At 49.5% G+C, this 14337-nt stretch overlaps 2 protein-coding genes across 10 annotated transcripts in view; one reads left to right on the forward strand and one right to left on the reverse strand.

The window, feature by feature from the left end:
• ARMC7 (armadillo repeat containing 7) overlaps positions 1 to 14337 on the forward strand; it is a 98220-nt gene that overhangs the window by 18722 nt on the left and 65161 nt on the right. Inside the window, exon 3 of one of the 9 annotated variants that reach the window (XM_066238060.1) lies at positions 6877 to 8349. The exons of 5 other annotated variants lie outside the window; for them this stretch is intronic. In XM_066238060.1, coding sequence (XP_066094157.1) covers positions 6877 to 7238 — 362 coding nt within the window. In that variant the 3' untranslated portion in view covers positions 7239 to 8349. Of the gene's footprint in view, positions 1 to 4143; positions 4201 to 6395; positions 6562 to 6876; positions 8350 to 14337 lie in introns of those variants that run through there. 3 more of the 9 variants (XM_066238070.1, XM_066238064.1, XM_066238063.1) reach the window with 3 other exon arrangements.
• On the reverse strand, positions 8462 to 10568 carry NT5C (5', 3'-nucleotidase, cytosolic). The gene is made up of 5 exons (XM_066238059.1): positions 9882 to 10568; positions 9414 to 9514; positions 9280 to 9340; positions 8959 to 9073; positions 8462 to 8835 (listed from the first exon to the last, which is right to left on the reverse strand). Exons 1-5 carry the CDS (start codon positions 10179 to 10181, stop codon positions 8669 to 8671), a joined length of 744 nt encoding a protein of 247 aa, XP_066094156.1. The 5' UTR covers positions 10182 to 10568; the 3' UTR covers positions 8462 to 8668.

The raw sequence follows: 14337 nt of genomic DNA on the forward strand, positions 1-14337 counted from the left end.
GTTGGGGGGCACTGGGCTAGTGCATTGTTCCCAAAGCACAGAGGTTGCCGGTTCTTTCCCGGTCAGGGCACATACAGGAACAGATATTGCTGTCTCTCTCCTGCTTTCTCCTTTCCTCTTTCTAAAATCAATAAAATAAACATTAAAAAAAATAAGATTTTAATTGAGGAATACTTAGAAAATAAAAGAATAAAGAAAATTAAAATTACCCGTGATCTTAATACACAGAAATAACCATTGTTAACATTCTGATATGTTTCCAGCTGGACCTTTTTTTTTTTTTAGTGAGAGAGAGAGAGAGAGACTGGAAGGGAAAGAGATAAGAAGCATCAACTCATAGTTGTGGCACATTAGTTGTTCATTGATTAATTTCTCATATGTGCCTTATGGGGGGGGCACTACAGCTGAGCCAGTGACCATGGGGTCTTATCTATGATCCCAAGCTCAAGTCTGTGACTTCATGGTTTCAAACCTGGGTCCTCTGCGATCCAGGCCTACTCTCTATCCACTGCGCCACCACCCAGTCAGGCAAGCCTGCCTTTTAAAAATGTATCTATTCAGTGCCTGACCTGTGGTGGCGCAGTGGGATAAAGCGTCGACCTGGAACACTGAGGTCGCCTGTTCGATACCCTGGGCTTGCCTGGTCAAGGCACATATGGGAGTTGATGCTTTCTGCTCCTCCCCTTTCTCTCTCTCTCTCTCTCTCCTCTCTGAAATTGAATAAATAAAATCTTAAAAAAATAAAAATAAGGCCTGACCTGTGGTGGCGCAGTGGGATAAAGCATCGACCTGGAACACTGAGGTCGCCGGTTCGAAACCTTGGGGAAACCTTGGGCTTGCCTGGTCAAGGCACATATGGGAGTTGATGCTTCCTGCTCCTCCCCCTTCTCTCTCTCTCTGTCTCTCTCTCTCAGTCCTCTCTCTCTCTAAAAAAATCAATAAATAAAATATTTTAAAAAAGAATGTAAAAATAAAAATAAAAATGTATCTATTCATTTATTTAACAGTTATTTATTGAGTACCTGCTGTATGCCAGCTGAGGATACAAAATATACTGCTCACAAAAATTAGGGGATATTTCAAAATGAATATGAAGCTATAAAATATCCCCCAATTTTTGTGAGCAGTGTAGGAGAACACAAAGCCCCATTCTCATGGAGTTTGTGGGCAACAGCCAATAGTTGTGCTGACAAATAACTCAAGTATAAAGAAATCAAACCAGGTGAGGGGAGGGCATGATACAGAAAGGGGCCTAATTAGGATGGTCATGTAAGGCTATCGGAAGAGGACCTCTTTATCTTTTCTTAATTTTTTTCTTTTTTATTCAGTGAGAGGAGGGGAGACAGAGACAGACTCCCCGCATGCATCCAGACTGCCTACACCCCCACCAGAATCCATCCAGCAAGCCCAGTAGGGGGTGATGCACTGCCCATCTGGATGGAGCATCGCTCCATTGCTCAGCAACTGACTCTTCCTAGCCTGAGGCGGAGGCCATGGAGCCATCCTCAGTGCCTGGGGCCAAATCGCTCCAATTGAGCCATGGCTGCAGAAGGGAAAGAGAGAGAGAGAAGTGAGAGGGGGAGAGGTAGAGAAGTAGATGGGTGCCTCATCTCTGTGCCATGACCAGGAATCGAACCTGGGACATCCACATACCGAGCGATGCTCTACCACGGAGCCAATCAGCCAGGGCCCTTTAAATTATTTTATGTGAGAGATAGACAGGAAAGGAGAGATGAGATGCATCAACTCATAGTTGTATCACTTTTAGTTGTTCATTGATTGCTTTTCATATGCACCTTGATGGGGGAGGTGGGGCTCTAGCCAAGCCAGTGACCCCTTGCTCAAGCCAGTGTCCTTGAGCTCAAGTGAATAACCATGGTATCATGTTGATGATCCTGTGCTCAAGCCAGCAGCCTCAGGGGTTTTTTTGTTTTTGTTTTTAAACTTTTTCTTTTTTTATTCAGTTAGAGGAGGGGAGGCAGAGACATACTCCCACATGCACACTGACCAGGATCCACCCGGCAAGCCCACTAGGGGGCAATGCTCTGCCCATCTGGGACATTGCTCTGTTGCTCAGCAACCGAGCTTTTCTTGGCACCTGAGGTGGAGGCCATGGAGCCCTCCTCAGCACCTAGGGCCAACTCGCTCCAATGGAGCCATGGCTGCAGGAGGGAAAGAAAGAGAGAGGGAGAGAGAGAGAGAGAGAGAGAGAGGTGGAAAAGCAAATGGGCACCTATCCTGTGTGCCCTGACTGGGAATCAAACCTGGGACATTCACACACTGGGCTGGCACTCTACCATTGAGCCAACTGGCCAGGGCCAGCCTCAGGATTTTGAACCTGGGTTCTCAGTATCCCAGGTTGATGCTCTACCCACTGCATGCCACCACCAGTCAGGCTCTTTATCCTTTTTCTTTTTAATTACAGTTGTATAGTATATACAATGTTATGTCCTTTTTCTCCCTAGCCTTACATTAAATATTCTTTGAAAACATGATTTGTAGAATTGTATAATTTTCTATCATACAATTTACCATAATATCCTTAACCTGTTTGCTATTGTTGTGCATTATTAGGAAACTCCCAGTTTTTGTGTTGCCTTTTCTACAGCCCTCTGCAGTACCTCACGGCAAGTTCACAGAGGTGCACCCAGGAAGGGAGAACTCAAAGCAGCTGTAGTGTTGGTTTCTCATGGGCCCCCTGGCTCCATCTTGGGTGCCTCACCTCAGCCTTCTTACCCTTGGAGCTCTTCTCTTTCCAGCCCTCACTCATCTTTTTACTGCTGAGGGTCACTGCCAGCAAGGCAGAGGGCTTCAAGAGTTCCCTGTGTTTAGGGCCCAGGCAGTTGTGAACTCTGGCAGAGCAAGGTACCTGATCCATCCTTGGAGGCTTCCCAGGCCTGCAGATACAGCGTAGATGGGGCCTGCTCTCCTAAGGCCTCCTCCTGCCCCCACCCGCTAGCACTTTCCATCTGATTATCCCCTGGCCTTGTCCCGCTCAGGAACTCTGGGTGTAATGACTAACTAGCCAGAGAGTGACTTAGTCTCCATTTTATCATACACTGCTCACAAAAATTAGGGGATATTTTATTGCTTCATATTTGTTTTTGAAACATCCCCTAATTTTTGTGAACAGTATACTTTACAGCAGAGGTGAGTCCCATCCCCCACCCAAGTTGAGTCTGCAGTATGGGTAGGCTGGCTCACCACTCTCAGTGCAGAAGAGATGGTGTAGATGTGTCTGAGATGCCAGAGGTCTTCCAGGGCATTTGTACTTGTCCCTCTTCATAGCTGAGCCTCATATGCCCACAGCAGGATTAGTTGCCCTTGGAGCTTCTAGATGGACAACCTTTTCTGCGGGAATGGCAAAGGGCTCCCCATCATCTGAGACTTTGAGCGAGTTACTCAACAGCCTTGGCTTCTTCCACTAAAATGGTGTTAATGCTTTAGTTTGTGGGGTTCAGTCATGTTCACTGCATGTGTTCAGTGAGTTTCCACAGTTGCATGTGCCTGAGATACAAAGGTAAACTAGAGCGTAGGGCCCTGCCTTATGGTGCCCAGTGACGGGGACAGACAGCAAGTACAGAGGGCATGCAGCCTGACCTGTGGTGGCACAGTGGATAAAGCGTCAACCTGGAATGCTGATGTCGCCGGTTCAAAGCCCTGGGCTTGCCTGGTCAGGGCACCTGTGGGAGTTGATGTTTCCTGCTCCTCCCCCTTTCTCTCTCTCTCCCCTTTCTCCTCTCTCTAAAAATGAATAAATAAAAATATCTTTAAAAAAAAAAAGGCGGCAGGCAGTGGGATGAACCAGAGTGTGATAACAAGCGCTGAGGAAAGATTGACAGGGAAGGCCTGACAGGGAAGTGTCCCACTGAGGGACCTCTCTATCAGAGAGTCTTTTCTCTCCTTGTGACTTCAAGAATGCCACTGAGCCCCTTCTCTCCCTCAGATGTGCCCTATGAGCCACAGCCTAGATCCCAAAACTATGGGGTCTCCAGGAGATGTCCTATGTAGCTCTGCAACCCTTTGCAGTTCAGCCCCTTTTCCCCTGCTCACTGCTTTAAACCCCTTCCAACAAGTATTTGTGGAGCACTGAGGATGTGGTGGGAACAAGACAGCTGAGGTCTTTTTTTTTTCTTTTCCAAGTGAGAGGAGGAGAAATAGAAAGACTCCCACATGTGCCCTGATTGGAATCCACCTGGCAACCACCGTCTGGGGCCGATGCTCTGTCCATCTGGGGCCATGCTCGCAACTGAGCTCTTTTTAGCACCTGAGGCAGAGGCTCCACAGAAGCCATCCTCGGTGGCCGGGGCCAAATGCACTCAATCGAGCCATGACTGCAGGAAGAGAGAGAGAGAAAGAGAAAGGTGAGGGGGAGGCATGGAGCAGATGGACGCTTCTCCTGTGTTCCCTGACCAGGAATCAAACCCAGGACATTTACACGCCAGGCTAGCACTCTACCACTGAGCCAACTTTTTTTTTTTTTTGAGTGAGAGGTGGGGTAGCAGAGAGACAAGACTCCCTCATGCACCCCAACCAGGAACCAGGATCCACTTGGCAAGCCCCCTACCGGACGATGCTCTGCCCATCTGGGGCTGCTGCTCTGTTACTCAGCAACCAAACTATTTTAGTACCCAAGGTAAGGCCATAGAGCCATCCTCAGCGCCTGGGGCCACCTCACTTGAACCATTTGAGCCATGACTACAGGAGGAAAAGGGTGGGGGAGAAGCAGATGGTTGCTTCTCCTGTGTGCCCTGACCAGGAATCAAACCTGGGACATCCACATGCTGGGCTGATTCTCTGCTACTGAGCCAGTCGGCCAGGCACCCTGAGTTCTTGATCTCAGACAGTCACCTCTTAGTGAGACTTTGCAGGCAGTGAGCAAGAAAACTAGTCTGCAAAGATGATTTCTCAGTGTTCTGAGATGAAGAAAATGAAGTGAGATAATGAGGGGAGTCTCCTGGATGTGGTGGAGTGGCTAGTGGGGTGCTCCAAGGAACCGTCACTGGTGAGGAAGCAGTTAAGTACTGGTTACCAGCAATAGGGTGACAGCTTGTGAAGATCTAGGGCCAAAAGGTCCCAAGGGTTGGCTGAGGTTGGTGACTGCCATGAGTGACAAGGAAAGAGAGGACCAGACAAGCTGGTGCAAGGCAGTGAAAACCATGGAAGGGAATTCAGATTTCATTTGAAATGCAGTGGGTGGTTCCTAGAGGCCAAATGGATAAAACCTTTAAAAACCATTTCCCTATAGAAGGATTCAGTTTGACCCAGGTACTGCTAGGGAACGGGCATCAGTGCTAAATCTGGAGAGAATTTTTCCCCTGCAGGAGGAGTGTTCTTGCCAGGGGCCCTGTAGGTACCTGTTCTCTCTTGCTGGAGAAGATGTCCTAGTTGCATTTGAGTCTATGGGTAGCCCTCTCTGCTTGTTTCTAGAGAAGCAAGGGAAGTGAGTGGGCTGTGACTCAGGCCTGATTGGACACTGAGGTCTGTTCCTGCCATATTTTACAGATGAACCAGAGGCCCTTGCTCTGCCTGGAGCAGGAACCTAAGGGTAAGGGTGCCGTGATGGCAAGAAGTTCAGTCTGTGCACAGGAAGTCAGCTTCCTGCTTTAGGTAGCCAGTGCAGTGACTACCAGGGCAACGTAGCACCTGTCCCCTTGTTTGAGAGGTCACTAAATCAAGGAGACAGTGCTCCTAGACATGATGTGAGAAAATGGGGCAGGCCGTCTGGCCACACTGCTTGAGCCAGGTGATGTGCTTCTTTGATCCAAACCACAGGTCTCTCACAGTCACCTTTTATCTGTCTCCCAGAATGACAGTAACAGTGATAGGAAAATGACACCTCTTAATAAATTATACTGCATCCATACAATGGTGTATTGCATAGCCATTAAATGATGGCATCATTATAGGTTTATTGGCACGAAAGATGTTGACAATACACTGGTAAGTGAAAAAAGCTGGCTTACAAAACAGGAGAGTATCAGATTTTTATTCAATATTTAATAAACACTTAAAAGTTATAGAATAAAAAGAAAATGTTAAATGTCTGGGTGGGAGGATTAAGATGGTTTATATTTTGACCTCTAATATTTTTAGCTTCATTGAGGTATAATTGACATATAATAAACCATACATGTTTACTGGGCACAGTTTGGTAAGTCTTGCCATCATCTTACCTATATTTTTTAAATTCTTTTAAAGCTATATTGTGGGTATTGTTTTTTTTTACTTAAAATAGAAAAACAAGGCCCTGTCCGGTTGGCTCAGCGGTAGAGCATCAGCCCAAAGTGTGGAAGTCCTGGGTTCAATTCCCGGCCAGGGCACACAGGAGAAGCGCCCATCTGCTTCTCCACCCTTCCCCCTCTTCTTTCTCTCTCTCTCTTCCCTTCCCACAGCCAAGGTTCCATTGGAGCAAAGTTGGCCCAGGTGCTGAGGATGGCTGCACAGCCTCTGCCTCAGGCACTAGAATGGCTCTGGTTGCAGTGGAGCAATGCCCCAGATGAGCAGAGCATCACCCCCTGGTGGGCATGCTGGGTGGATCCCAGTCGGGCACATGCGGGAATCTGTCTGCCCCCCCCCCCCCCCCCCCCCGCGTCTCACTTTGGAAAAATACCCTCAAAAAAGAAAAGAAAAACAAGGAAAGTATATCAGCCATTGAACCAGCTGGACCAAGAGGGAAGTGCCTACTTCTAAAAGGCTAGGCTGTTACAAGCAGGTAGGGCTGGAGACCAAAGTGGACTATGGATCACTTGTCTTTGGGCCACTTCTCACAAGCCTGGGCCCTTCCCTGGGAAGCAATGGGCAGAGAGAAGCAGAAAGGGAAGAAGGGAGAAGGCCCAGGGGTGAAGCATCCAGACTTACCTTACTTTCCCCCAGGAGGCCTCTGCAACCTGTGCTCAGACAGAGTCAACAAGGAGCATATCCTGCAGACAGGGGGTATCCCGCTCATCATCAACTGCCTATCCAGTCCCAACGAAGAGACTGTGCTGTCTGCTGTCACCACAATCATGTACCTGAGCTCACCAGGCGATAACTCCCACCCTGAGCTAACCACCATGCCTGTGGTCCAGTGCATGCTGCGCTTCTCTCTCTCTGCCAACACGAGGCTCCGGAACCTGGCCCAGATCTTCCTGGAAGACTTCTGTTCCCCAAGCCAGGTGGCCGAAGCTCGCTGCCGGCCGGCTCACTCTGCCCTAGGTATCCCGCTGCCAAAGACTGCTGCCCCACAGCAGCCTTGATTCAAGTAGACCTCAAGGCCATGGTACTCTTACTGCCAGACATAAGAGTGAAATCCTGGAGGGGGCTTAGGAATCAGGAGCCATATAGTTCTCACTGAGCACATTCCCCCCAAATGGTTCCTTTTTCAGCCATTTTAAAGGTGAGTTTTCTCAGCCTGACAGGTACTTACGCTGTGATAAAAGGCATTAGATGAATTGAGGAAGACAGACTTTGAGACACACAGAGAAAGAAGTCAAGGGCAGTGCCACCTTCATAGGCTGGCACTCTCAACCAAGGGAAAGTGAAGGTCCTGCCTCCTAATCCACCTCACAGCCAGGCTTGTACCCTTGTGTGACCAGCAACCTGGTCCCTAGATCCAGAAGCTCTGCAGAAGACAGTTCTTTCTCCTGAGAACAGTTGGGCCTGAGGCTAAGGAAAACTGCCCAAGCTTGAGGAAGTAGGCATTAGCCCTTAACAGAAGTGTCTGGAATAATTTTGAGCAATAGGAATGAGAAACTTTGTTGTTAAAATTATCTGCAGGCTCTGGGAGGCTGGGTGCTGGCCCCATAAGTTCTCCAGGCTGGGCATTGGGCATGGTGGATGTTGGCCTTGATATCTCTATGGCCCAGGATTAACTTTATCCACACAGGCCTGTCTGCGAGGCACAATGTTAGGGCTTTAAAGATGAAGCGGTTCCTGCTTTTGAGTAACGCAGCCCAATGACTGTTAATATGGCCATCAGGCATTAAGACCAAGGTCATGAGGGTACTGACATCAATATAGGCACAAACTCTTGAGAGCTTTGTCTTCTCCCCACACCCCATGGTATCACTGGAAAGCTCTGGCCCTCCTTCTCTGCTGGCAGGGTCAAGTGAGGGGGAGTCCCTGCCTTAGGAATTGCGTTTCAGGCTCAGGAGGGCTTCAGGGGTGCACGTAAGAGCAGTACTCAGGGAGACGGAAGACCAGATACTACCATAAAGTGTGTGGCTCGTAGTCCACATTATGCTGATTGGCACAGGGGAAGGGGCTTCAGAAACCCATGAAAAGCTGAGGTTCAGGAGTAATGGGGTATCCATGAACTCTTATATAACCAAGAAATGGCATCCAGGTGAGTGTTGAGGTGGGGCAGGTTCTGGGGCCACTGGAGATAGAGGAAGGGGAAGGCGCCTTCATCAGCCTCCATTCCCACTGCAGCCCTCGGGCTTCTGCCGCTTTGCTTTCCCAAATAAAGGGCCTGAAAAGAGCAGTCAGCCAAAGTGTTTTATTAAAAGATTCCTGACTGATTTCCCACCGTGTTTCCATGCCAGCCATCTCAGGAAGTGCCAGGTAGCTGGCCTCTGAGAGTAGAGGTTACTCTGACTCCCTGCTCCCCATTGCTGTGGTCATTGCCTTGATACTGCCATCACAGCTCTGCTGGGGCTCCCTGCTGGCCCGCCTTCCCATCCTTCAGCTACTGTCCTCGGCCCTGGTCCCATTGCTCCCTTCTTTTGCTGTCTATGATCTCCTTCCAGTTGTCACTCCAGGAGAGCAGCCGTCTCCTTGTGGGGGGCAGGGCCAGGTGCTGGTTGTGGCAGCAGGTAAACAAGATGTGCTCCCAGCTTGGGGTCTCTTCTTGGCCTGGGGGACAGGACATGCGAGAGAGGCAGAGAGCATGCAGTCTGCAATCTGGTTATTTTTGCTCCCTCTCCCTAATCCCAGGAAGCCAGATGCCTGGAGGTTGCCAAGAAAAACAGATCCAACCTTGAATGGTGTCCTTGTCATCAATGAGTAGGTCCCCCAAAATCACTGTCTTGTCCCTGGTCAGGATAATGCGCTCCACAAACTGGGGCCCCAGGTGTTTCTCCACCCAACGGTACTGTGAAGGGGGCACAGTTCTGTCAGTAGGGCCTGAGAGGCTCCTGAATTCAGGGCCAGTAAGGAAGTAGGTATGAGTGGGGTCTGTGGTCCTTGACAAATGCAGCACCCTCCCTCCCCACCCCACATTTCCTGTATTTCTGCTGCTTTTTTAAAATCAGGAAGTAGGAAGCTAGGTTTGTCTAGAAGGTGCTGGGGCAGCCGCACCTTCTCAGCCACACAGTGGTCATACTTCATCAGAGGGCTGGTGCAGATGAAGACCTCTGTGCTGCAGGGAAGAGGCTGGTTAGCATGGTGCCAGCACTTGCTCTCCACCACCCCTCCCTCCCACCTTTCCTCACTCCTGCAAGGCATTCATCTCCTGCATGGCTTCCAAGGCTCCGGGAATGGGCTCCAAGTCTAGGAAAAAGCGTGGGGCTTCATACACACTGGCAACTTTGTCCTGAAAGATAAATACACATATAGTGTTCCCATCCTGGCTTCTGCCTCAGCATTTCTAGCTCCAACCAGGAATTCAAAGAGGGAAGAGGGGAACTTTTCTTATCCTGGGATGAACTATTCTCAAGTGAGTTTTGCTCATTTTAAACAGGAAGGGGGTATCTCTAGAAATGTAGCAGAGAACATCCTGCCCAAGGGAAGGGCTTCCTACTAGGTGTTCTGTAAGGTCAGAGTTCCCGCTGTGAGGTCCAGCTCCCTGCTACGGGTGACAATGGGATCAGGGTCAAAGATCACCCTCCTAGGCTCCTGTGGGACTGTGCTCCTGTTTCCCAGGGCGGTCCCGCGCTGCGCGCACCACCCCCACTCCCTACCGCCAGATCTGGCCGCAGGGCTCGATACTGCTCCCGGGCGAAGAAGCCACGCCGTTCTTCCAGCGGCACGTGCGGCTCCCAGGGGAAGCGGCGGAGGAAGGCCCGCAGGAGGCCGGCCTCGAAGTCGGCCAGCACCCCGTCCATGTCCACCAGCACCCGTACGGGCCGCACACGGCGCGCCGCCATAGCCATCGCAGGAGCGCAGGGACCGGCGAAATCGCGGGCGAGCGGCGCGAGGCGCGCCAGACCGTCGCTTCCGGAGCCGTGGGTAGGCGGGGCTGCGCCAGAGCAAATTTGCATGGGCGCCCGGTGCCGGCCCGCGGGAAGCGCGAGGCCTAACCGGGACTCGGCGCCAGGATGGACTAGGGTCACCTTTCTGTTCTTCGGCTCTAGATGTTACTAGGGGCCAGACGGAAATCCAAAATACTGAGAAGCATCTTCTAACGAGGAACCAAAGCTCCTTAAACCGGTGCAGCTGGCTCTACCTTTCCTAGAATCCATACCTCTAGTCCTTACAATTCGGGGGCGGGGAACGTAGAGACGCGGCGAACCTGGACGGAACAGAGTTCCGGAGAAGGCAGCACAAACCCAAGGCGGGGATCATTGAGACTCCCAGCAACTGACGTCAGTGAATCTGTTGGACGACAACTGGTTCGAGTGAGTCGAGCTCCTAAGAAACGAATTTACAAAATTCGTTGGAGCCTGACCTGTGGTGGCGCAGTGGATAAAGCGTCGACCTGGAAATGCTGAGGTCGCCGGTTCGAAACCCTGGGCTTGCCTGGTCAAGGCACATATGGGAGTTGATGCTTCCAGCTCCTCCCCCCCCTTCTCTCTCTCTCTCTCTCTCTCTCTCTCTCTCTCTCTGTCTCTCCCTCTCCTCTCTAAAAATGAATAAATAAATAAAATAAAATAAAAACAAAATTCGTTGGAAACCTGGGAGCGTCTACTTAAAACACTTAATCCTACCAGCAAGAGGCGATTTCCAGCAGCTCAGGAATTCGGGACTGGCCACCTTTCTGTGGAACTAACCGTTCTGCTCTATAATCGGCAGTTGTTTTCTCCTCTAGAAAATGCTGAACGTGCCTGACCAGGCGGTGGCGGAGTGGATAGGGCGTCGGACTGGGATGCGGATGACCCAGGTTCGAAACCCTGAGGTCACCAGCTTGGACCAGGTCGCTGGCTCCAGCAAGGGCTTACTGGGTCTCCTGAAGGCCCGCGGTCAAGGCACATATGAGAAAGCAATCAGTGAACAACTAAGGTGTCACCCCCTTACTTCCAAACCAATGAAATAAAGGTATTACAAGCGAAGCCTAGCATCTTGTTCTCAGATGAACTTAAAAAACTCTTAAGCCTCACCTGTGGTGGTGCAGTGGATCAAGCGTCGACCTGGAATGCTTAGGTCGGTGGTTGGAAACCCTGGGCTTTCGGGTCAAGGCCCATATGGGAATTGATGCTTCCTGCTCCTTCCCTTCTTTTCTCTCTCTCTCTCTCTCTCTCTCTCTCTCTCTCTCTCGTCTCTCCTCTCTAAAATGAATAAATTTTTTAAAAATCTAAAAATTTAAAACCTTAAAAGGTAGAATGTATTGCATAAGCAATAAATCCTGAGAACTTGACTTTTTTCTCCTCCTTCACAACTGGCACAAACTGGATAAAAAGTCCAAATTATTCATTCTTTTTTTTTTTTTTTTCATTTTTCCAAAGCTGGAAACGGGGAGGCAGTCAGACTCCCGCGTGCGCCCGACCAGGACCCACCCGGCATGCCCACCGGGGGCGATGCTCTGCTCCTCTGGGGCGTCACTTTGTTGCATCCAGAGTCGTTCTAGCGCCTGAGGCAGAGGCCACAGAGCCATCCTCAGCTCCCGGGCAATCTCTGCTCCAATGGAGCCTCGGCTGCGGGAGGGGAAGAGAGAGACAGAGGAAGGAGAGGGGGAGGGGTGGAGAAGCAGATGGGCGCCTCTCCTGTGTGCCCTGTCCGGGAATCGAACCCGGGACTCCTGCATGCCAGGCCAACGCTCTACCACTGAGCCAACCGGCCAGGGCCCCACAGTCATCATTTTAAAGATCACTCAATTCACTTTCTAGACCCTAAGCTTTCTAACTGGAAACATTAACACTAACCTTAGCAAGCATGCTATGTAGAATACTCTAAAATTCTATGTAATTTTGATAGTAGCAAAATGACAGGCAGAAATGTCCTTTCCTCTGAACACCTTATTTTATTTTTTTTTTTTTTTTAGCAGTTGTTTTCTTTTCTGCTGTAACAATTAAGAACCCCCTCCAGCCTAACTAGGCGGTGATGCAGTGGATAGAGCGTTGGACTGGGATTCGGAGAACCCAGGTTCGAGACCCGGAGGTCGCCAGCTTGAGCACGGGCTCATCTGGTTTGAGCGAGGCTCACCTGCTTGGACCCAAGGTCGCTGGCTCCAGCAAGGGGTTACTCGGTCTGCTGTAGCCCCATGGTCAAGGCACATATGAGAAAGCAATCAATGAACAACTAAGGTGTCACAGTGAAAAACTAATGATTGATGCTTCTCATCTCTCTTTATTCCTGTCTATCTGACCCTATCTATCCCTCTCTCTTTAAAAAAAAAAAAAAAGAACCCCCTCCAGAACACCTTAATTTTGATCAAGCATGAATCTTCATAGGATTAAAGACCTCTAACTCACAAATGACATCTTTCCCAGGAGTCCCACCCTGAGAGAAGGGTGCTGCTGGTTCCCTACCTCCAAAGTTGTAAAAGAAACCATACCTCAGGCTAGTATGCTTTTACACTATGAGGAAAACTGAACAACCCACAGCCTTTTAAACTCTTCCCAAAGAGATGCCCAGTAGTCCTCTAAAATCAGTGGTCCCCAACCCCCGGGCCGCGGACCGGTACCAGTCCATGGGCCATTTGGTACAGGTCCACAGAGAAAGAATAAATAACTTACATTATTTCCGTTTTATTTATATTTAAGTCTGAACGATGTTTTATTTTTTAAAAATGACCAGATTCCCTCTGTTACATCCGTCTAAGACTCACTCTTGCCACTTGTCTCGGTCACGCGATACATTTATCCGTCCCACCCTAAAGGCCGGTCCGTGAAAATATTTTCTGACATTAAACCGGTTCGTGGCCCAAAAAAGGTTGGGGACCACTGCTCTAAATCATGGGAACGGTTTAGAGGTGACCTGGTTCAAAGGTGTCATTCTTATTAAATTATTCATTCATATTGATTTTTCAGAGAAGGGAGAGAAATCAATTTGTTGTTCCACTTATTCATGGTTCCTTTTGTGTGTGTGTGTGTGTGTGTGTGTGAGAGAGAGAGAGAGAGAGAGACAGAGAGATAGACAGACAGATAGGGAGAGACAGACAGGAAGGGAGAGAAGTGAGAAGCATCAATTCATTGCGGCTCCTTAGTCTCCTTAATTGTTCAATGATTGTTTTTTCATATGTGCCTTGACCAGGGTGGGGCGTGGGGGTCTACAGCAGACTGAGTGAGCCCTTGCTCAAGCCAATGTGACCTTGGGCTCAAGCCAGCGACCTTGGGCTTCAAGCCAGCAACCTTGGAGCTCAAGTCAGCGACCATGGGGGCATGTCCATGATCCCACATTCAATGAATAAACCCCAGTGACCTCGGAGTTTCAAACTTTGGTCCTCTGCGTTCCAGTCCAATGCTCTATCCCGTGCCACTGCCTGGTCAGGCTCATTGGTTTATTTTTGTACATGCCCTCATTGATGTTTCAAAGGTGTTACTTTTTAAGTTAGAAAATTGAGCCCCAAATGATAAGCCAATGGAATATACAGCTGGTCAGTAGCACAGCTGAACCTAAAAGCCAGGTCTTAATAATGCCCAATTTAATATAGTGTGTTGACCTGGAACTTTCTCCCTAGAACCCAGCTGTCTCCATATTTATTGAGGGGGCTCTAATCCCCTCACCACCTCCACCCTTCATTGTCTCCTAATTATGTGGACCCTTCCTTCCTTTGGAACTCTTTTCTTTGACCACCCACCACTGTGAAGCATATTGCAGGAGTGAGGACTTAATTTTTTTTGGGGGGGGGGGGGGGGGTAACAGAGACAGAAAGGGACTGACAGGAAGGGGGAGAGATAAGTCTCAATTCTTTGTTGTGGCACCTTAGTTTCTCATTGATTGCTTTCTCATATGTGCCTTGACTGGGGGGGGCTGCAGCAGACTGAGTGACCCCTTGCTCAAGCCAGCGACCTTGGGCTCAAGCTGGTGAGCCTTGCTCAAACCAGATGAGCCCGCGCTCAAGCTGGTAACCTTGGGGTTTTGAACCTGGGTCCTCTGCATCCCAGTCCAACGCTCTAGCCACTGCACCACTGCCTGGTCAGGCTAAAATTTTTTCTTTTTAAATTAAATTCAGTGGGGTGACATTGATCAATAAGAGTACATAGGTTTCCAGTCAACATCTCTATAGCATTTGAACTGTTGATGACAATGTGTCCCCAT

This window comes from Saccopteryx bilineata, chromosome 6, assembly GCF_036850765.1.
Source record: "Saccopteryx bilineata isolate mSacBil1 chromosome 6, mSacBil1_pri_phased_curated, whole genome shotgun sequence".
NCBI lineage: Eukaryota > Metazoa > Chordata > Mammalia > Chiroptera > Emballonuridae > Saccopteryx > Saccopteryx bilineata.